Source organism: Equus asinus, chromosome 25, assembly GCF_041296235.1.
Source record: "Equus asinus isolate D_3611 breed Donkey chromosome 25, EquAss-T2T_v2, whole genome shotgun sequence".
NCBI lineage: Eukaryota > Metazoa > Chordata > Mammalia > Perissodactyla > Equidae > Equus > Equus asinus.
Window position 1 is genome coordinate 33,330,633 of NC_091814.1, and position 24,251 is coordinate 33,354,883.

A 24,251-nucleotide genomic window follows, 5' to 3' on the forward strand; every position below is an offset into this window, starting at 1 on the left:
TTTTGCTGATACCCTTTGTTTGGCACTATAGAGGTTTTAAAATTTTAGGCAACGTACTCTTGTAAGATTTGGGGTGGGTGAGAGACCTGCCTTTTTTTTTTAAAGCGAGAGAAGGTCATCTGTGAAGAAGGAGGTCAGAAGTAGAGAGAGCACAGAGCTTAGACTGCAGGTGAGTTCTCAGGCAGATCATCTTGGGAAAGAGAATATGGGGAAACTGAAGGTCTGAAAATTGATTCCCATAGAACTTATTCATGCTTATGTACCCATTGGAAAGTCTTTGTTTACCCGAGTTTGAAGTTGGTGAATTAAGTATGTAATTCAGAGCCCAGTTTATAAATAGTAGAATTCTAAAAAAATATTTGGAGCGTCTTAAGATTCTCTGTATTTAAGTTCCTTATTTAGAATATTTGTTCCATGATTTCCATCAAAGTCCTTATTTTAAATGTCTTAAAGGAAATCTAAAAAGTAATAGGTTTTTATTTTTGTACTTATTTTGTACTTATTTTGAAATTTCTACAGCTATTGCTATTGTAGAAATCCTAGCTTATCGAAATTATACTTTTGTGGTTTAGTTGTTGGTTTTCCCCAATTGGTATCATAAATGTCCTTTACCAACTCCAGTTAAGAGATCTAAGATTTCAAAGGGATTAAACTTTTAAGTGTTTCACTTAATACTTTAAAAAACTGTTACAATTTTATTTTTAGAACCATCATGCTACTATAGTCTTCTAAAATTGTGGTAGCTTGCTATCTAGGTTTTGGTTGGTTGGTTGGTTTTTTAATCCATTCAGAAGATAGGATATTTCTAAACCTTTATTATTTTGTTGGTAAGTCAAGTTTGATTCTCAGTAAGAATTATTTCTGAATATCAAACAGTTTTAAGGTATAATTTTAAATATTAGATAGAAGCAAAAGAAAAACCACATTGGGTTTATGTCCTTTAAATATTTTAGTTCATTTCGACTTTTTTAATGGAAAGGGTAAAACTTTTTTGGATTCAAAGCATCCCGAGGGGTAAATTGTTTTCAGTAATACCAGGTACTTTTTCCTGTTATTTTATAGGAGAGTAATCAGGTCTGAGAAAATAGAAACACGAAAAGGTCATTTCAGCTATTCAGTCTCATATTCAAGGGGTTGGTGAGAGAGGACATCAGCCATTTGAGTTAGAGCCCCGTGAGGTTTTATTCATTTATATTTTTATTTCATTGATAGGGTGAGAAGAGGCATTTCCAGAGTAGAGAAAGAAGGAAACTTAAGAAAGAACTCTTTGATAAGCATATACTAGTAATGATAATGTCTTACATAGTGCTTACCATATGTCAGGTACTTTACATATATTAATTCATTTAGTTTTTGAACAACTCTGTGAAGTAGGTTTTCTCATCATCCCTATTTTTGAAGATGAGTTAAACTGAGGCACAGACAGATGAAGTAAATTTGCGCAAGGTCACAGAGCTAGGACGTGGCAGGACTGGGATTCATACTTGGAGTCTGGCTCTGTAATGGTTACTCTCTTAACTGTTATACTAAAATCTCGCATTTCCTGGGAACATCAGTCATCTCTTGGGCCTCATGGACACATACATGATCGAAAATGGTGGAGTCCAGTTCAAGGGTTAGGGAAAGAACGTTGTCAAATGCCTAATTAGGCATTCTCTGCTACCAGATGCGATTCCTCTACACACACAGCCCATACTCCCGTATTAGAAGAGCTCTTAGTCCTCACAGCTTGGATGCCAGTTTCTGTCACATCAGGACCTTAATTACAGTGCTAAGAATTTTTTTGAAACTTAACTGTTATTCTTCATGGGGAAAAATACTAAAAAATAGTTTGTATCTGTTTAAGAAGAGCTTTTAATGAAGATATTTTAATTCAGACTTTCTGTAATAAAGACTCAGATGCAAAGAAATATGTTTAAATATTAAGTATGCTATTAAGATGTGAGACTTGATGGAAACCTTTCTTTGTTGCAGTTCATGTTCTGTTAAGTAGGATTTAAATTATCTTACTGCCACAATCCATTGAGAAAAAGAATGAGTCCCATGTTAAAGGATTTTAATTTAGGATACTCACTAGACATAGCAATAGATTTATTAATAAGGCTTCTGACCAACTTAGGATGTCTGTTTTATTTCCATTGAGTGGTTTGGCTATTTTGCTTTTGTGTTTTTGTTTTATGTGGTTAAAAATTAGATATATATCTTAATATTAAAGTTTTTAAAAGACAGCTTAAAATTTCTTGTCATTGAGTATAAATATTAAATAGTGTACTTCTGATTTGCACTTTCTTAAATTCTCAGCTCCTGTTTTTGTTCTCTTTTATTAAAGATACTAATAAGAAAGTGTAATAGGTTTTGCTTTTAGATTTATTCTATAATTATGATTTTTGTGAAACTTTGATAGCTTCACTTGTTTCTCTTTTCTCCTTTCTTAGTTTTTCCCTATAGCAAACACATAGAATTTTTAAAATAATTTTAGATTCATTTTCACTAACACTGTATCATTCTCTAAATAAAATTTGTTGATGGAATATACAGTTGTGATCTATGATGATTAGCCAAAAATAAAAAAGCTACTGAATGATATATTATTGCTTGATAGATAACTTTTCTAGATTGAGATTTATAGTAGTAGCTCCTTTACTCCTGGAAATGAATGTTCTTTATTCCAAATATTTTGTAACTTTATAAATAATGACAGTTTAACCTCAGAATTCTGTTAATGTTTTATGTGAATAGTTTTGGAATTCTGGCCATTGGTTGGTGGTAGCTATCAATACCTCATAAAAGTCAATTATGACATATTCATAGACAAGCTTCTTAAAATAGGTGGCAACAGTGGTTTATTTGTTGATAGTTTAATTAACATGAATGCACCTGAGAATTAGAAAGAAGCCAGAAAAAGACCATGGAGTAATTAAAAGACTTAACCCATGGGCATCTACTTGGCTCTGGGATAGCTGCGTCAGGCTGTCATTCATTCTGTCTATTCTTTACATGCAGTTTCAATAGAGCTTGATTTCTCTGACTTTTTGGTTTATAACAGATTATAAGTAAATTACAATAGAAGCAATAGTATGCTTCTAGATTAGAAGTAGACTGATTACATTAAGAAGAAATGGCATTATTAACTTTTACACTTGTTGACTTTGTTTTCCTCTTACACAGAGCACATACTTTTATAAATGTGAAAGTTAATAAATAGAATTAAGTCTAAAAAGGAATAGCTGACAGACTTCTAGCAAGGAATAAGATTAAGTAAAAATCATAAAAAGCAGATACAAGTGTTTAAAAATTACAGTGATCTTAGCCTGTTTAGATACGGGGCAAAACACTGTTAACCTACCACCTGAAGTGTGCTCTCTGGTTTTAAAAGTCAAGAGTTTTTAATGACTCCTAACTGATTTAGAAGGTTAAATCAGATTTATTACCTGTCAAGAAGTAGGGATATATAATGTACTTAAGAAAGTCTTTTTAAAGGGGGTGAACTTCAGTGTTTGTGAAATTTCCTTCATTTCCATAAATGGGATATTTACTATATTTAATGTAAGTCTGTTTTCCTTCTCTTTGTTTTCCTGTACTTTGTTTCCTTGTCCTCTTCTGTACTAAAATAGAAATAAAGCTTATTTTGTTTACACTTATTTTAAATGTAAATAAAACCCATCATATTCAAAGTAATTAATTTTTCCCTCAGGTGCTACAAAGTACACAGATAAAGACAATGGAGGAATGCTTGTATGGTCTCCATATCACAGTATCCCAGATGCCAAATGTAAGTTTTCTGAAATTGAATATTTGTGTCAGTAGGGATCTATTAACCAATTCAAAATGCAACTTTGTATTTGTTTTTGAATCTCTTAGATTCTCATAAGAAAATAGTTTGTCTTTGTTTTGTTTTTTGATGGAGGTTGTTATATTAGAATGTTTTTCCTTTTGAAAGATAGGGGGTTGATCATTCCAATTTGTGTCAGGCCCAGGAAGACTGAAAAAACCTAGGATCTGATGGCATTGCTGCTTAAATCCTCAAGCAGGGGAGGGAGTTACTATGTAGACATCTGCACAGGCTTTTCCTCAGTATATGGAGCTGTAAAGACATGCCTTCAAACTTCAGAGAGCCCACTATCATTACCATTTTAAAGAGGAAAGGGGAAGGAACTGACTTCAGCAGCCATCAATCAGGTCATCTTGTGCTCTCCATTTCTGGACGGAGACCTTCTGGATCATTGACCATGCACTTCTTGAATCATGGTGTGGCTTTAGACTTCAATGTGATGTAGCGGACCTGATCCTTTGCGGCACATCAGATGTAGGAAACGTGCAGGTAACAAAACTGAGATCCCCGCCCCTCCATTCAGTTATCATTGAATTTATTAAAACAAACAAACGGAAATCACTGAACAGCTATTCTAGCAGCTGTAAAATAAGCTTGTCTTTTTCAGATATTTGCTAAATCTTAAAAATGTCCCATGATTGTTTATTTAGTCCCAGGAAAATTAATGATGTCCTATAATCACGTGCATAGTGTTAAGTCTAATCATACATATTGATGCAATAAGAAAACTAGAAATTGACAATTGAATATTATTCTGCATACCTGATAATTCTTCCTATTTAAGAGTTTTAGAATGCCAACAATAGGTCTAGCTGGTAATCTAGGAATTATATGCCCTTGAGGCATTCTTAACAGAAAACACAAATTGTACATTTGGCCTGGCACTGTATACTGAGAAACCTGAAAGAGACTATCAGGTTTCTCTGGTTCAGTCTTCATTACAGGCAAAGATTTTCATTCACAAACTGAGCATCAGAGTGTCATTGGCTTTTGCTGTTTTATACAATGGTGCATTTCTTACCAAAGTGGAAAACAAATTCAGAAAGCCAACGTATCCTGGTAGCGTGGTGTCCATGTGGAATATCCAACCGAAGGTCTAGGGCAGTGGTTTTCAACCCTGGCTGTGCATTGCAATCACTTGGGGGAACTTTTAAAAAACACTACTGATGTCTGGTCTCTGTCTCAAACCAATAAAATCAGAATCTTCAAGGGTGGAGTCTAGACTTAGTCCTTAAAAAATCCCCCACTGATTCTACTGCACAGCCAGGGTTGAGAACCACAGGTCAATTGGTATTGTTTAGCCTTCTATTTATAGGACTATAAGACAGTTTTGTTAATCAGCATATATTTAGACCTATCATGTTTAAATGCTGTAGGTTCTGAACAAAATGTAATACTTGGATTTTCTGCATCAAAAGCTTACAGTCTTAGGGAGATATAATAACATCCATAAAAAATAGTTCTTGTTCTTACAGCATTACAGTCATGTATCACTTAACAACGGGGATGCATTCTGAGAAGTGTGTCAGGCGATTTCGCTGTGTGGACATCATAGAGTGCACTTACGCAAACATATGGTACAGCCTGCTGCACACCTAGGCTGTGTGGCACTAACCTTATGAGCCCACCGTCATATAGTGCAGTCTGTTGTTGACCGCAACGTCGTTATGCGCGCATGACTGTATTGTTATAACAGCACGTTTATATATTAAACTGTACTGTACTGACTAATAATAATAGCAAACTCTCATATAGTACTTAAAACGTGCAGATTCTATTCTAAGCACTTCACATATATTAGCTTATTTAATCCTAGGAGGAAAGTACTGTTTTTGTCACCAATAGAGTGAACAAGCTAAGGTACAAACAGGTCAAGTAAATTACCCAAAGCCAAAAAACTAGTGACAAGGCTGAGAATCAAGCCTAGGCAGACTAGCTGTTCTAAGATCAGAATTCTTAACCACTGTTTCTCAAAAATGTGCTTAAAGAATTAATTTATATGTGTGTGTGTATATATATATATATATATATATGGTATAAAAGATTAAGAGGGAGTGACTATATGGACGTCACATAAAACTGAGTCCTGCTAAATGTGAAGTGGTAGACTTCTCAGCACTGAGGCCTTAAAATAGCCAGTATATCATCATTGAAGCTATGCTTATCTAGTAATCCCATTGGCTTGATTGCATATAGAGGATGAATGAAAATGGAATATTCAAATAGAATATTCAGACATCTTTTGTATAGCTAGTAGGAAGAGCTGAAGAAAATTTTAGGGATACTGTAGCTTACTTAGATGTGGTGTTATTCTGTATAGCTGACAAAACTAGATAAACCATCCTTTATTACAGCAATCAGAAAGGAGGGCAAAGGATGATAAAGGCTTTGGGCTAATTCTAAATATGAGATGGAATCTTAAACAGCTAAGTCTCTTCAAATAAAGACTGCAACAGAAAAGTCAAGAAATTATCTAGTATTTTACGCTGTAATTAGGCTCTTTTGGCTGCCCACAGATTAGGTTTTTTTTGTACACAAAAATAATTATAGTAATGTCATTGCATTTAATAAGCATATGGTATATAGTCATAGAGATAAGTCATATCAAACAAAATTTTCAACCAAGTGACCTTCTGATCCTGTTCATAGAAGTAAAAGTCTTTTTTGTAACATTTCATGGAAAATGACTTTGGCTATGTTTTTACCCCTGGGCTATAAGTTTTTTTATTTTGCTTTGTTTAAAAAAATTGGTAGACCTGGCCAAATGAAGCAAATGAGAATAATTAATTATATAACATTGTTTCATTACAGTGGATGAATATATTGCAATTGCAAAGGAGAAACATGGCTACAATGTGGAACAGGTATGTAGAGAAACATTTTAATAATACGGCTTGCCTCAGTATTTACCAAATACAAAGACCATCTCATGGTAGTTTCTGTCCTAAGCAGGTGCCTAAGTTCACCCAACTTTACAGATACCATGAAAGTCCTAGCAAAGTCTGACCTTTCAACATGAGGGATTTTGCTTTTCTAAACATCGTTCATCTCGAGGGCATGAACATTTTTCTCTCAATACCTCTGTTTCTTATTCTGCTTTGAGTTCTAAAAGTATCTGAAAACCTTTAGGATTACTCTGGCAAATCCTTACCAAAAAGGGAAAAATTTTTTGAATACAAGTAATTCTCTCTGACTTTTTAATTTAAAAGATATAACAGTTAAACTTTTTATCTAAAGAAATCTTTAAGACTTCTAAATTTTGAATGAAATAATTCACAAAGGACTTTTTTTCAATTAGATAACTTTAAAAGGAGATATATATATATATATATGTATATATATATATATATGGCGTATGGTTCATAAAATGAAAATGAAATACGGATTCTTAAATCTCATTTCAGTGTGTTAGATCAACCTTTATCAGAAGTATTAGTAAAATAAGTGAATTATCTGTAACCTGGATTAAGAGCTAACTTTATAGTCAGTGACCTGTTTGGATAAAAAATAATTTCTGTGAAATTGAGATGTTTAAATGTAGTTAACTTTTTTGTGGATTTTGAAGGCTTTATGTATTTTGTTTTCAAGCCTTGACTTTCTACTTAATATTTGTTTGAGAAACTTAATCTTTTAAAATGTGACTGCGTGTACATTCATTTTCATGTTCATTTTAAAGAAGTATTACTGAAGTACAAAAAATAAGTTTAAAACTCGTCATTTAAAAAGTTGGTATATCTCTTCTTAAAAAATAAAACTTGGTGCTGTCCTGGTGGCATAGTGGTTAAGTTCATGTGCTCTGCTTCTGTGGCCTGGGGTTCGCAGTTTCATGTCTTGGGTGCAGAACTACACACCACTCATCAAGCCATGCTGTGGCAGCATCCTACATACAAAAAATAGAGGAAGATTGGCATAGCTGTTAGCTCAGGGACAGTCTTCCTCGAGCAAAACGAGGAAGATTGGCAACAGGTGTTAGTTCAGGGCCAATCTTCTTCATAAGTGAAAAATAAAAAATAAAACTTTATTCCCTAAATGATACTCAGTACCTTATAGTAAAGATAAAGACCTACTGCTTATTTATAATAGAAGGGAAAGTCGTGGCGTTGTTGGAAATTGTCCGTTTCAGGCTTTCTTGTGCTTTGGTAATAAAGTCATTGAAATTATTAATATGCCTTATAATAATTGCTTGTGTACATCATGATAATAAAGAACTTTAAAAAATATATGTGGTGAAATATTGTTAAAGTTTCGCTTGAGGTTCTCTTATTTCTTGGGAGCATTTAGCACATGGTATACTTCTAAAAGGTTAAATAAAACTTAAAAATTTCTCTACTAAGTCTCGACTGAGCACTTCTAGTGTTGTGTTATACTTGGTAGTTTCCTTTAAGTATTGATTTACTGGATATTTTTCATTTTAGCATATTTTTCTCAACACATTGACAAATGAGTAAATGTGGGTGAAAGTCTTGATATGAGCCTACAAACCTGCGTTAGTAATTATAGTCACTCTCCTCAGCTCACTGTTTTTCCTAGATTCTGCAGCAAATATGGTATGTAAGAACATTCACTGTTCTGAGGCCCTGATTTAAAAGAAATAGATAAGTGAGCTCTGCTACCTGGGCACCCTGGTTAAAAGCCCCAAACTGTGAGTGTATCTTCAGTTGAAAGTCATGGGCTTCAGATTTTAACCAAATTTGTGTTTAACTCTCTTAAGTGTGATGGAACATAAATCCATTAAAACCAAAGGGGAATGATTTCTCTTCAAAGGCACTTGGCATGTTGTTCTGGCATAAACATAACATTGAGAAGTCCCTTGCTGATCTCCCTAATTTCACTCCCTTTCCGGATGAGTGGACAGTGGAAGATAAAGTCCTATTTGAACAAGCCTTTAGTTTTCATGGGAAGAGCTTTCACAGGATTCAGCAAATGGTACGGTAATTTTGATCTTACTCTGATTCATATCTGAATGATATCATATGCTCTTATTAAATACTTCCTAATTATTAAATACAAAAAAAGTTTTCCAGTCTAATTTTAATTTTTAAAAATAGTTTGAAATAGGTATATTTGCATACAGTCCTATTTTCGACAACTATTCTGTTGCATGACAGTTGTCCTATTTTACTGTAATGCATTAATTTTTATTATCACTTACATATATGTGTAATAGAGTTACTAAATATGTTTGTTGTTCCAGGAAAAAAAATCATAATTTCAATTTTATTTTTAAATGTTTCATTTTTTAACATTAGGATTCTATTTTCTAATTCATATTCCTTTGGATGTGAAAACCAATTTTTGACAATTCTGTATTAATTCATTGTTCTTCAGGTGCTGTTGCTTTTTTTTTTAAGGAGAAAAACTGCTCTTTATTTCTAGTTCTGAAATTTTTAATGTTGTGTTGAAATAATATAAACCTGAGAAGTTGCTGCATTAAACTCTTCTAACCTGAATGGATGAAAATTAGATAATTTTTGCAAATATATCTAAGTGTCTTCCATAATTGAAGGGAACATTTTTGATTGGGAGTGTGCATCCTTGTTTGGCAGGATGACAAGTCGGTGCGTGGTCATTAGTCATTTTAATACCCAGAAACTATTTGGTAGCTAAAGACTGTTTGCATTATTTATGATTTTAAAACCTGGATTTAAAATAAAATGATTCCACAAATTCATTTTTAAGAATTGAATAGCTTTTCTTGAAAACATTGTGCTAAGTGAAAGAAGCTAGACATAAAAGGTCACATATTGTATGATTCCATTTATATGAAATATCCAGAATAGGCAAATCCATAGAGACAGAAAGTAGATTAGTTGCCAGGGGCTGAGTTAAGGGGGGAATAGGGAATGACTGCTAATGGGATAGAGTTTCTTTCTGAGGTTATGAAAATATCTGGAATTAAATACTGATGGTTGTACAACTTAGTGAATATACTAAAAACTTCTGAATTGTATGCTTTAAACTGGTGAATTTTATGGTATGTGAATTATGTATCAATAAAAAAATTTCAATTTATAGAGGGAAAAAAAAGAATAACTCTAATGAAAACAGATATTGGATAGTAACATTGACTGTGCTGGGGACTCCTGGGGCCATTCTCACCATGTGAGTTTGTAACATTTTTCTATCCCCTGCCCCCTCAGAGCAAATAGGAATGTTCATTCAGAAATGTCAGTGACATAGGTGTGGTGGGCTACCAACAGTTTTTTAGCTCCATAATTCATAAAGGTACCTGTGAAAATATTTGTCATCTATGCTTTTGCTAAGTATCAAAGAATAATATCAGAAATATTGTTCATTCTGTTAATCAGAGTTTATGAGTTAAACTTACTGATATTAACATGATTCTTTTTTTTCAAGCTTCCAGATAAGACAATTGCTAGCCTTGTAAAATATTACTATTCCTGGAAAAAAACTCGATCTAGGACAAGCTTGATGGACCGCCAGGCTCGTAAACTAGCCAATAGGCATAATCAGGGTGACAGGTGGGTTGGCTGCCTTTTATGATTACATTGTTAGGGGCACTGTTATTGGGTGGCTTGCATTCCCTAAGGTGGAGAAATTATCGCAACACATTGTAAATACATCTTATCCTTACATACATGTTTCTGCTCTGACAGGAAGAGCTGAGTGATCAGAAATCTTAATAGTAAGACCTCCTCAACTCTTTAACTGTTAATCATAGCCAGCAAACATTGCAATCAATGCTTCCTTTTAATATTGGTATATTCAATACATACATTTGCAATATATTGAGAAATACATTCTCTAGAAGATGCTCTTTCCACAATTACCTGAGTAACTGAAGTCCGCATTATTGTAGATGTATATTCCTGGTAGTATAAAATCATTTTTCTTCCTGGTTTTTGTCTGCCTTGATCCTCCAACTGGAGAACTGAAATAGTAAGTATTATATCGAGTTAATATATCTGTTCTCTTTCCCAAATATTTCTTTCTAAATATCTTTCCTACTGGGTCTCTATTTTACAGCTAGAAATGTTTGCTAAGATGATTCTATATGCCCCAAATGATAAATGTTTCTAAACACTACAGAAATCTAAATTATAAAAGCTCACCTTCCCAAGGACGCCTCCTGTTCTGTTGGGGAATATTCAGTAAAATTATTAGCAAGGTATATTACAGTTTGATGAGAGCACCAGACTAGAATAAAAAGAGAATTAAGTGTACTATCTTTGTTTGTTCTCAGTGATGATGATGTGGAAGAAACACATCCAATGGATGGAAACGATAGTGATTATGATCCCAAAAAAGAAGCGAAGAAAGAGGTAATGATGATCATTAGAGTGCTTGTAATTGTTCTACAAATCCACTCAAGAGTGAATAATATTTCATATTAAGAAAAATGTTTTTATATAATGGTTTAGGAGACAGTAAATTTCAATGTTAATTAGAGGTTTTTGGAAAAACAGTATTATCGAGAACTCTGATTAGCCAGTGGCTTAAGTAATTTTTGGGTTATCTCATCCACACAAGTATAAAAGCTCTGCCACAATCCCTACCTAATTTTTAATCCGTAGAAAAGAAATAAAACCACCCTCAGATTATATAGTATTAGGTGTAAAATTATGCTTTCTGGGTTTGTTACCCAATTTTTCTTGAAAATACTTTGTTACATGTTATAGGAAATTAGAAATTAGTAACAGGTTATACTGACGGCAGTGAAAATTGAAAGCTGCCTCAAAGGAAGAGCTGGAAGAATCCCCCACTAGAAAGGCACTCATATTCCTCAATATGATGGTAATGATAATAACTTAAAATCATTAAGGAAAGGCTAAATTGATATACATGCTCATTTATTAATGCAAGGAATTATGTAATTGTAAAAAATAGACCAGAAGTTCCAGGTAAAGGCTTGTGAGGTATAGGCAGCTGTAGAGTAGCAAAAATAACCTTGACACTGGAGACAGAATGTGACCTCAGCCAGTTTAATGACTCCTGTTGCTCTTAAGGGACTCAGTGCCATGGCCCAGTCTGGTCCTTGTCATCATCTTAAACTCTTGTCAATGAAATTTTTAAAATCCTACTCTTATCTCAACTTGATATTTTACTAATTTTCTTACTACTGCTAAATGTTCTCAGACTCTTCGATTCCTTCATTTTTTTCCAAGTCTGCCTCGTTTCCTTGAGCCATAGACCCAATGATCAACTACTTAAATTGCTCCTTTCCCGATGTTTTTAACTCGCCATTTCCCTTATCTTTCTGCTATACTTTCCTTAACCCCATAAACCTGCAATGCTGGATCAGTTGCTGTTCTTGGTCTGAGAGGTACAGCAGGAGAAAATAGCACAATCATGTAAACTGTTGCTACTTATAAAAAAGAGTTAGAGCCTTTCAGTTTTTAACGTCTAAGCCTCAGGTTTTCCCACTGATAAAATGAAAATAATAGGATTGTTTTGAGAATCAAAGACGTAATATGTATAGAAGCACTTATTACTGTACCCAGTATGTAGTAAATCTTAAATAAAAGTTGTTTTCTTATCTGAGCAGCTATGTTGAACTATTCATCCCTTTCTACATGTTGCCTACCACTGCTCCACTCCCCGAAAAACTTGGCCGGTAACTTTACCTTCTGCTTTACAGAGAAGATAGCAAGCAGAAACTCCCTTAAATTCCAGCCCTTCCCCTAACCTCTGTGCTACCATCCTACCCTTTTCACTTGGGTATATTTCCACTTTGAACACTGTATTCAAATTACTGTATTTTGCTCACTAAGCTGTAAACTCTTTGCAGTCAGGAACTGAGTTACATTGTGCATCTTGTATCCCCTTGCACTTTACGCAGTACTCATTGTCCGCTTCCTTGCAATACTTTATATGATCAGACTTTTAAAGTGTAACAAATGTGGCAATATGAAATGATATTCAATAATGTTTACGGAATGAACAGGTTGTGCCTGAATGCCTCAATAAGAAAGGTCTGTTCCCCTGTTCTGTATAGTTTCACTGCTTGTTTGATTCTAGCCATCTCTTCATATCGCCTTTAGGACTTTTCCCCTCAGTTATCCCTTCTCTATGCCTATCAGCCTTTTCATTGCAGCCCAAGATATACTCAGGTCTTCCATTTAAAAGCATAACTCTCTCTCAACCAGCCTGGAAAAAACTGCACTCCTTAGCACTGCTTCACTCTTGAGTTGCTTCGGCCAGTCCTCTGTCCCTTCACTTCACTGACGCTGCTGGCAGAGGTCACCAGTGACCTCCTAATTACCACAGCCAGTGATTGATTATTCATTGTCTTCTACTTGCGCTTTCTATATCATTTCAAGTTATTGCCCCTCCCTTTTCCTGAAAATCTCTCTTTGACTTTTGTAACACCATTCTGATTCCTGTCTGCCTTTTTAACCATTGTGTCTCAATTTAGTGACTGACTTTTCTCTTTCTCTATTACTCTATTCAGTTTTTCATTACTGTTTTTAATTCTCTCTTAAATAACAGTAAATTTTGTGCTTTTTGTCTTTGTTCTTCTGTGTGACTGGCTTATTTTTATGTTCTCATCTCTTCTCTAAATTATTGAAATTTTCTATCTTATCTCCATGCCTGCAGACTCTCCATACCACACCTTCCAGTCCATTCTTCACTTTGTTGACGGAGCAATCATTTTAAAACCAGATTTAGTGCTTGCAACCCTTCCATGGCTTTGTCTGTAGGATAAAACACAACTCTCTAGTTAGGCATTCTCCTCCCCTCCCTACATATTTCAAATTACTAACAGTGTTTTAGATAAGACTTTTAGTTCCCTGGCTTTTGTCTTATGGTTATATTGGTCCCTTTTTTCTGGAATTCCCTTTCTTCCCAAATCTGCCTAGGAAATTCCTCATAACTCCACAAGATGTAACTTCTGTGAAATCTCCTGTGCCTTATCTTGAATTGACTACCTCCTTATTTTTCTTTAAATCTATTGCAGTACTCATTGAGCTGAGTGGTAATTATTTACTTACCGTCTCCCATCCCCCGCCTGCCTCTCCCTGGGTAGTAAGCTCTTTAAGAGCAGGCATTATTGTGTCTTACCTACAGGGCCTGGTACATAGCAGGCATTCAGTCAGATTTGTTATAATGAATGAGAATATGCATTATAAACTCTTAATTACTGTACAGATAGGAGAAATTAGAGATTTGAGTTTAGTTATCTAGAAAGTGTATGTATCTGGAATACTGTTTTGTCCAACTATTTGAGATGATACAAACGCATTGGTCTTTTGTTTGCCTGTGATCTCGTCCTATTGGCAAATAACATGAGAGGAGTATGAGTTAAAAAGTATTAAAAAGATACTGCAAGGTGTGGTCCAGGGCTGGCACGGTCTGTCAGCAGCTTTCATTTCTCTGCTCCTTCACAACAGATAGGGACACCAAGCAGAGGATGATACTGTATTATTGCCTTTAACACAAATCTTTATAGCTGCCTCTGCATGTTACTGACACATTATATAGAAGGGTTTTTTTTAACTTTTAAAAATTGTGAACTCTACACACCCCAGAGTATGTGCAGTTTAAATAATAATAATAAAACAAACACCAGTGTGTCCATCACTGGGCTCAAGAAACAGAAGTCCTGTGTGTATGTTTCCTTCACTGCAGCCCACTCCCTTCTCACCAGAGGGAACTTCTGTCCTGAAAAGGGAACCCTACTCTGAAATTTAGCCATTATTCACTTCCCTTTATTATAGTTTTATCACATATGTATGTCTCTCTAAGCAACTTTTCATTTAGTTTTTTCCATTTCAAACTTTATTTAAATGGAATCATATTGTATGTATTCTTCAGCTACCTGCATTTTTTTTATTGTCCAACATGTTTTTGCAATTCATTTTCATTGTTATAGTATTCCGTTTTATGTATATGCCACAACTTATCCATTCTCTTATCAGTGGACATCATTTCCAATTTTTGGTTGTTATGAACAATATGGATAAGAACACATCCTGAATATGCATATGTAAGAGTTCCTTTGGGACAGTGGTTCTAGCTAGGTTTAATATTGCCCCCATAGGGGCATTTAGAAATTATGGAGATGTCTTTCGTTGTTACAGTGATTATAGGGCACCACTGGCATATAGTGGAAAAGGGATGCCAGCTCTCCTGAAGTGCACAGCACTTCTGCCTTAGAGATTATTTTGTCTAATATAACTTTACCACCTTTCTTTTGTTAAGTATTTGCCTGGTATATCTTTATTATTTATTTCCAACATTTCTATGTCCTCACGTTTTAAGTCTGTGTCTTATAAGGAGCATATAGATGGGCTTTGACATCTTGTCTGGAGAGTTTATCCCCTTTGTGTTGGTCATGATCACTGATCTCTTTGTATTTTTGTTCTTTCTTATTTTTACCTTCTATTTGACTTGATTTTTCTAGTTATCTTTTCCCTCCTTTGTGCCTTTTTTCTTTTTTTGGATTAAGAATCTATCTCTCGTTCCATTTTTTTGCTTTCTACTAGTTTGGGGATGTTTCTATTTTCTATATTCTTATTGTCTACTCTGGAAATTTTATCCTACATATTTAACTTAAAGTCTAATATTGGTGTTTTTAATGACTTTCTGGTTAATACAAAGCCCTTAGAATGCTTTGAGTTCAACCACTACACTCCTGATTTAATGCTATTTTTGTCTGGTTTTAGTTAGATCTTGGTTTTTTAAATCTCTCAAATTAAACATACGTTCAGTGTTTATTTAGATTTACCCACGTGTTTAAAATTTACTGTGCTCACCATTCTTTCTTGAATCTTAGACCTTTCTTTGAAACTAATTTTCCTTTTTCCTGAAGTTCTTTGCAAATTAGATTAGTGAAATCTTTTGGTTATAAACACAGTCAGTCTTACACAGTCAGTCTTGGTATGTCCAAGTGCCTGTTTCTCCTTTGTTCTTGATGCCTTAGTTTTACTGGTGTTAGACTCCTAGTTTGGTAGTTATTATTTGAAGATATTATTCTCCTGCTTCTGATTTCTATCATTGCTGTAGAGAAGTCTTGCAGTCAGGCTAATTGTCATCCTTTGGAGGTAATTTGCCTTCTCTCTGTCTGCTTTTATGATCTCTTCTTTGTCTTTAGTGTTCTATAGTTTCACTTCGATGGATCTGAGTATGGATTTCTTTTTTTAAACTTGCTTTGGATTCATTCTGCTTCCTGAATCATATGTCTTAAGTTCTGTAAAATTTCCATTTGTTGCCTCTTTGAATATTGATTCTCCCTCATTCTGTTCTTTCCTTTCCTTTGAGAATCCTTTTAGAAATATAATGGACTTTCACATGTCTCTTAAGCACTCATATTTTCCCTCTTTTTGCCTTTCCATATTTCTATACTGCCTTGTGGGCATTTTTCTCATATGTACATTCTGAGTCATTAATTTCTTTTGAGCTCTATCTAATCTGCTAAGTGACCCATCCATTGAGTTTCTAATCTTGTTGATAATATTTTTTTTTATTTCTGGATGTTCTTTTTGGTTCTTTTGCATATCTACTTGGTCGGTTTTGATAGGCTGATTCCTTATAAGAATATTCCCTATTTTCAATGCTGTCTTTTATTTCTTTATACACTATAGCACATTTATTGTATTCTGTTTATCCAGTAGTTCTAGTGTCTGCAGTCTTTGCAGACAGAATTCTGTTGTTTGCTTCTGCTGTCTCTCACTTATGGAGATTGTTTAGCAGTTTGTGGTTGGGAGCTCATTTTCCTTGGAACATACTTGTGGAAAATTCTTGAGACCTCGGTTTAAAGTGCATTCTTCTAGAGACAGTTTGCATTTGCTTCCACTAAGTGTCTGAAGGCTCTGCCAACCTGAGACACTTCGAACTAAATTTTTGATTTGGGGATTTGCAGGCCAGACGGGTCATAAATTTAGTCCCCAAACCTGCCTGAATGTAGGCTTATGGTTAGGAATTCTCAGGGGAGACTTTCTTTGGTTTCTTTCCTTTCCATTCAGCCAAGGGTGAGATAGGCATGACTCCCTTTAATCATCCTCTCCCTCTGCAGGGCAGGGGCATTTTTCTGCCTTGCACAGTGATGGCATCCCCTTCCAGAGTTCTGGCCTTATCTCCTGCCTGTACCTGCTGTCCATTGAAGCTGGGCTTTAGGCAAATGCCAGCTCCTGCATACTCACTTGTCTGTCTGGAGCCCTGCTTTCTCATCATTTCCGGTCTCTGAGGAATTTCCTCACCTACCTGCTAGCTCAGAAATGAATTTTAAAAGATTTTGTAAAACGTACTTGATCTGGCAATTTTAGGAGTTCTATCCTCGGAGGAGTTTCCTTGAACATCGAATGTGCCATGTGTTGCTTTGGGTTGGGTTTTAAGCAACGAAAGTGGATTATGCTTCGTTGTACAATTGTTTTGTGACTTTTAGTCAGAGTTCCTTTTCTAAAGAACTGGATTATTAAATCTCTTCAGTGAAATAGCCTTCAACCTAATAGACACAGTTTCTAATGGATTCCCGTCTCAGAAACACAGAATAATATTGTATTTTTATGTCATACTTTAAGAATATTGCAAGTAATAATGAAATCCTACTTGAGTTCATGTCATCATTAAAACTTTCCTACCTCATCATAAACACAAATTCACATTTTATTTTATTCATGTGAAGATGAATAGACAAGAGTTTAGAAATGTTGTCAGGATTAAGATAATTCTGTGTACTTTTTAACCTTAAGAGGCATAGTTCTCTTTCAACAACTCTAAAATGAGGATGAAATGTTATCTCTTTTTCACTAGAGGTCTAATCTGCCACTTGTCATAATTCCTAATTTTCCCCTTTGTTACTTTGTTAAAGAATTTTGCACGGGGCTGGCCCCATGGCATAGTGGTTAAGTTTGGCACACTCCACTTTGGTGGCCCAGGTTCATGGGTTCAGATCCTGGGTGCAGACCTACACCACTCATCAGTCATACTGTGGTGGTGACCCACATGTGAAGTAGAGGAGGATTGGCGCAGATGGTGGTTCAGGGTGAATCTTCCTCAAGCAAAGAAGAGGGAGATTGGCAACAGGTGTTAGCTGAGGGCAAATTTTCCTCAACAACAACAAAAAAAACCAAAAAACTTTGACATAATAAGTTATAGCTTTTTTCTTCTTTTTTTTTTTTTGCCCTTTATTGCTGAGGGAAGATATATCCCATCTCAACACAAACAGGAATACTTTATAGAGTCCGACTTATTTTTTTGTTTGTTTGTAGTCCTCTGGGTGTAGAAATCATACATTTTATGGAGTGGATTAATCAAGGATATGTTATGTTGTATGCTTATTTCCCCCACTTGATAAGTGCTATGTATGTGTGTGTGTTTAGACTCATACCTAAGGTAATTGGTTAGAAAGATTTTTTAGGTGTACTTAGTACAACAGATAACTTCTACTACAGTAATAGACTGTTAATAGACTAGTAATAGACTGTTTTCAATTTACACATGTGTAAAAACCAAATTAGCTGTTATTCTCCCTTTATTCTTGTAGGGTAATACTGAACAACCGGTCCAAACTAGCAAGATTGGACTTGGAAGGAGGGAGTATCAGAGTTTACAACACCGCCATCACTCCCAGCGCTCTAAGTGCCGCCCGCCAAAGGGCATGTATTTAACCCAGGAAGATGTGGTAGCTGTGTCCTGTAGTCCCAATGCAGCCAGTACCATCTTGAGGCAACTGGACATGGAGCTGATCTCTTTAAAACGTCAGGTATTTTATAAAAATCGTATTTGTAGTGATTCTGTTCATTTTGCTTATCTGATTTTCCTTCAGTAAACTCAGTTTTTTGCAGATTTTCTCAGCTACTCATTTACATAAGCTTCATTCTTTAAAACTTACCTTGTTTCCAGATTATAAGATGCCTCTGTCTATTCTACATTTGAATCTCAGTGTTGCTACCTGTTAGCTCTGTGATCTTGGGAAATAATAGAATCTCTTTCACATCTGTGAAATTGGGGATAACAGTCATACTTCTCTTGCAGTTTGTTGGGAATTACTTGAGATGATCCATGTAGATTATTTAGCAGTGTTTGGCACATTTTGAATGCTCAATGCAGAATAACAGCTCTCTTCATCATCATCTTCATCACCAGTAGTGTAGCAGTAGTATTGTAATAGTCTCATTGCCGTAATCAGGTAGTGGGTACTAGTCAGGATCTAGAGTTAGCAAACCTAAGTTCTAACCCTGGCTACAGCGTCTGCTTCCTGTGTGACGTTAATGGTTGTTCTCAGGTCTCCGGCCTTTCTCTGTCTTCTTTTCCTTGGGTTTACACATTCTGTAATTTTTATATCTCAGACATCTCATATACAATGTCCAAACTGAATACTTCCATACCCACCTTAGCCGTGAGTTCCTCCTTTTGCATTCCTTATCTCAGTGAATAGCACCACAAACGCTCAGTTACTCAGCCAGTGACCACAGGGTTATCCTTGATTCCTCCTCCCGAATTCTCCACAGTCAAGTGTTTACAAAGATGTCTTGATTTTGTTTTCAAGTTATTTCTTTAACCGTCTCTGTATACCTCCACTACCACTCCTTCATTCCTGCTGTTTTAAGTGAAGTCCTCAGTATTTCTCAGCTGGACTGTTAAATTAATTTCCATCTTCTTCACTCCATTCTGTTCTCCAAATTACTACTGGAATTATTTTTCTGAAAAGCAAATATGGTTATATTGCTCCCTTGCTTAAAAATCCTTTATGTTTCCTTCATCTTTAGGCAAAATTCAAATTCTTTGGTTTGTCCCCAGCCTAACTGCCGGCTCATGCTTTAAAGCTTTCCTGTCTTCCTAAATGTTATTCTGCCCAGAAGGCATTTCCTCCCCCACCCTTGTCTACCTGCTTAATTCTTGTTAATCCTTTAAAACTCAGTTTAGATGTCATCTCCTCTAGAAAACGTTCCCTAATCTTCCGCACCACCCACACTCACTAGCACAGACACACACACACACACACGTACTCTCTTGTTCTCTCTCTCTCTCTGAGTCTGGGTTATGTGTTTTAGCATTTATCATACTTTTATATTTATTTATCTCCCCGCTAGTCTATGAAATCCTTGAAGACTGAGACTTTACATTTTATCTCTGTTTGTCTATTTAACGGAGCTGACCAACTCACCACATTTGAATCAGCCTAGATTTATGCATTTTAGCTGTGTTTTTAGGATCTCTGATGAAAAAATTTTTGCAAATCACTTTATAAATATTTGATTTGTCCATACTGAGAAAAACAAAACAGAAGAAAAAGTAAATCAATAAATAAAAAAATCTTAGCCCTTAATATTTCTAGTGAAATGGTACTTGGAAACTTGGCGTGGTTCAGGTTCAGGTTCTGTCTTTTATCCTATCTCTGTAGCAGTGGGAAAGCTTCTTGATTTCTCTGTGCCTTATAACTCTCTCACCTGTAACATGATCACAAAAAGCTAGAGTCAGCTCTGCGGTAATGCTTGTCTTGAAAACATGAATTTGTTCCAGCACAATTGATATACTTGGGAACGATTGGAACATAATGTGAATTTTCTATTTGCTTACATGTGATTTTTGTCAGTGAATCTTCATCTAGCTGAGCACATACCCAGACCCTTCAAATGTGTGCCAGCTACCTTAGTTCACTGAGTAGAAGCCACACATATCCACATCTGTTGTTAAAACTTTTCATCTAATTTCAAATAACCCTCCTTCTACCACTTCCCAATAACTCATAAGCTGCAACTCTTTTGACACTCACTTCCCTAAGCAACCTTCAGGTCTTTTTCCTGTTAAACTACCATCTCTATTTGTGATATCTAGCATTTGTGAATTTCTTTACCATTTAGAATGTGTAAAACTGTGCTATCGTTTTTATTAGCTTCCTATCTTTTATATGTCATTGATAAAGTTTTTGATTATTATGTCCCAAGCTCCTTTCCCCATAAGCCCTGTGGTTTTTATTGTGCAATTTTGCCTAGTACAGTGACTTTTGAGAATGCATATGTCAAGTTATAGCAGAACTGATTGTTCTTACTTCACAGAGTAGTTGTGAGAATTAAGTGATGTGTTTTATATGAAGCACCGACAATGATACTTATCATAATAAAGACCTAATAGGGGCTGGCCCGGTGGCACAGTGGTTAAGTGCACACATTCAGCTTCGGCAGCCTGGGGTTCGCCGGTTTGGATCCTGGGTGCAGATATGGCACCGCTTGGCACGCCATGCTGTGGTAGGCATCCCACGTATAAAGTGGAGGAAGATGAGCACAGATGTTAGCTCAGGGCCAGGCTTCCTCAGCAAAAAGAGGAGGATTGGCGCCAGATGTTAGCTCGGGGCTAATCTTCCTCAAAAAAAAAAAAAAGACCTTATAAATATTATCCACCCTCATCATCATTATTCTTATTGGAATAGTTGTTCTTTGATCAAAACATTATGGTAATGAGAAATATTGATGGAATTTAATTCCTATAGATACCAGTTGTCTTAGGTTATAAGAGACATTGTTAAAAGATAGTCAAATACTATTATTTGTGAACTGTATCTGTTAGTCTATTATATTTGTATATTAGTTGATGTGTATATTAGTTGAATGAGTGGTGTATCACACCCTAAGTGTGATAAGTGTCTATCCTCCTGAAATAAAATTTATAGGATTTTGGTATATATCCTTTTCATTTACTGAATGTTAAAAAATTCACGTAAATATGTGATCTGATTCATATTTTGGGTTATTTTGTTGAAGGTTCAGAATGCTAAGCAAGTAAACAGTGCACTTAAACAGAAAATGGAAGGTGGAATTGAAGAATTCAAACCTCCTGAGGTATGTTATTGAAGAATATATGTGACTGAGAATGGTGAAACCTTGTTCTTTGAGTTATCCAGTGTTCAGTGGTCACATGTCTTATTAATACTAACCATTTTCTCAAGTCTTACTTGTACTTCAGCTGAAACCTAATATGTTTTTTATATTTCTGATAGTTATAGGAGTACTTCACTGCCCATAAAGTCCAATCAAGTCTTTTACAGAAGCTTTTATTATAAAATCTTTTCTCTTTTCTCTTTTCTCTTTTTTAAGACTCCTATGTTATGCTCCATATCCTGGACTTGCCTTTCTGTGTGTGTAATAATCAGATAATTGCATTTGGTCCTAATGGAATGTTTGCCCCCCACCAAACCACAGGTTGACTGAAATATCTACAAATGAAGTATGTGTGAAAGGGCTGGGGGAGGCAGAAGAGTAATGCTTCAGAAGTAATGTACCACATGCCATCTCACTCGTTAGAATCTTTCAGAAAGGAGGAATTGTTATGAAGGAAGTTGTTTTTGTTGATTTGTTCTGCATCTGTTTTGAGAAGGTTAGGTAATGGAAAAGAATGAAATATACATAGACCAATATCTCATTCCAAACCCACAGGTAAATTGACAGTCTAGTGACATTTGTTTATTTAAGGACAGTGGAAGTCAAAGAATACTACTTTACTTTATGTGATATTATTGCAACAAAGAGTTATTTCAAATTTTGTATTGAAATTATTTTAATTTCATATTTAATTATGCATTAAGATGCATAAAAGCAAAAACTTAAAATGTCTATAATTTAAAAATTAAATTAAAAAATACTGCAGATATTGAAAACATGGGAATACCATGAAGAACTTTATGCCAATAAGTTTGAAAATTTAAATAAAACTTAGAAATTCTTAGAAAGATATGTCTTACCAAAATTGTCTTAAAAAGAAAGAAAACCTGAATAATTTATAATCATTAAATAAAATGAAGGAACCGTTAACATTTTTCTCGTAAGAAAGTACCAGGCCCAGATAGTTTTACAGAAAAAGTCTACCAAATTTTCAAAGAAATGATCATTCTAATCTCAGATTTTCCAGAAAATTGCAGGATAATTTCACTCTTACTCACTAGCATTATATAAAGTAAGATGTGAAAGTGCAATAGCATTTATAACCTTTCTCTGTGCTACCTCATTTGATGCTCACATAAATCCGAAGAAGCATCTGGTAAATAGTGAAACTCTGACTATATTTCAGCTTCTTAGAGTCTGATTGGAATCCTAGATTAACATCATCCTGCCTCTTACTTTTGGAAGTTTTCATATAATAGCAAAATTGTATTAGATTCTCACATTTAAATTCACTTATTGGGTTAGAATTTATCAAACATTTATTACATCCCTTGGCTTATTGTAAGGATAATGATCAAAATGAAAGAACCAGAATCTTAACACTCTACCATCTATACATTGAAGTTTGAATGTTACTTTGAGGTTGATTTATTGAACTCATATGACCTGAAAAATATATATGTGTTTTATCATCTAGAAAATGCCCAGGATATATTTATATTTATCATATTATTCCTGTTGCTTTGCAGGGGAGAGCAACCTGAATAGATATATTTCAAAATACTCGATTAACAGTCATAGTAAAGACCTTGAAAAATGTAATGTATCCACTTATCTTTAGGTAATATCTAACCTAAAGAATTTCTACCTAATACCTAATGAAAGAATCTCGGTAACCTTTGGATACATAGGCTACTGTATGATGAAACTCACCTGGAAGTAAACACTTATTAAGATGCTTTACTTATTCATTTGGTTGTATTTATTTTCATTTAGGGAAAAATTTGGTAAAGAAAGTCTGTACACTTCCAGAAGTATGTATTGATTATATGTTTCATGTAAGGCACTGTGGGAAGTGTATGTGGGGAAGAGTGGACACAAAAATGAAGGAAAGATGGATTTTTCCATCTGCTTTTAAAGAAAGAGCTTACAGTCTAGCTATTATAAGACGAACTGATTGAAGTTATGTGGTAGATTTGTAAGTAAAGTGCTATAAGAAAACAAGTGGTTATTATTCATTCTGACTAGGATGATCAGGGAAGACTTCCTGCAGAGGGATGTTTCAGCTGAAGTGTGAAGGATGAGTAGGATTTTTGCACATTCAAAAAGGGCAGGAGGAGGGAATAATATGAACAATGGTTGGTGTTGGACAGTACATTCAAAATATAAATCCAGTGGGGAAAAATAAAAACACTTAAAAACCCCCAATAGGTATTCCCTGAGCACTTATGGGCTCATTATTGTGCTGATTACTATTGAGAATTCAGTGGAAGTGTAAAACTATGTTTTCTCAAGAAGCATGTTATTTACTTAGGAAGGCAAACTTGTGTGCAGAGGACGAATGAACATGGTGTGTGAAAGAGACACTAACAAGGTTGAGTTGAACAGGGATTTTTTTGTGCTGGAGATCAATAGGCAAGGGCCAGAGTATAAAGTCTTTGTGAAAGCTAGGAAGAGAAGTTTGCCTTTTAAATTAAGTCAAATGGAAAGGAAGGATATAATGAAAATTTTTAATTAGGGAAGTTATCCTGCACTGTTATATAGGGTTAATTAGAAACTTTACAGCTACTAAAATACCATGCATTTGACTGATAAAGTAAATGGCAAAGGAGTATGGGGTAGGATCGGGTCTTAGTTGT

The 24,251-nt window shown here is 35.0% G+C and overlaps 1 protein-coding gene and 1 long non-coding RNA gene across 8 annotated transcripts in view; one reads left to right on the top strand and one right to left on the bottom strand.

Annotated features, from left to right (window-relative positions):
- Window positions 1-24,251, top strand: part of RCOR3 (REST corepressor 3) — a 45,319-nt gene that overhangs the window by 4,861 nt on the left and 16,207 nt on the right. For 5 of the 7 annotated variants that reach the window (XM_044758409.2, XM_044758413.2, XM_070497299.1 and 2 more), the window contains exons 3-9: window positions 3,695-3,772; window positions 6,644-6,696; window positions 8,597-8,758; window positions 10,190-10,314; window positions 11,037-11,115; window positions 18,279-18,497; window positions 21,496-21,573. In XM_044758409.2, coding sequence (XP_044614344.1) covers window positions 3,695-3,772; window positions 6,644-6,696; window positions 8,597-8,758; window positions 10,190-10,314; window positions 11,037-11,115; window positions 18,279-18,497; window positions 21,496-21,573 — 794 coding nt within the window. Of the gene's footprint in view, window positions 1-3,694; window positions 3,773-3,971; window positions 4,322-6,643; window positions 6,697-8,543; window positions 8,759-10,189; window positions 10,315-11,036; window positions 11,116-18,278; window positions 18,498-21,495; window positions 21,574-24,251 lie in introns of those variants that run through there. The other 2 variants (XM_044758414.2, XM_070497300.1) reach the window with 2 other exon arrangements.
- LOC139041982 (uncharacterized) overlaps window positions 7,576-24,251 on the bottom strand; it is a 45,817-nt gene continuing 29,141 nt past the window's right edge. The window contains exons 3-4 of the long non-coding RNA XR_011498118.1: window positions 10,624-10,724; window positions 7,576-7,712 (exon numbers count right to left, since the gene is read on the bottom strand). This is a non-coding gene — a long non-coding RNA (uncharacterized lncRNA). The remainder of the gene's footprint in view (window positions 7,713-10,623; window positions 10,725-24,251) is intronic.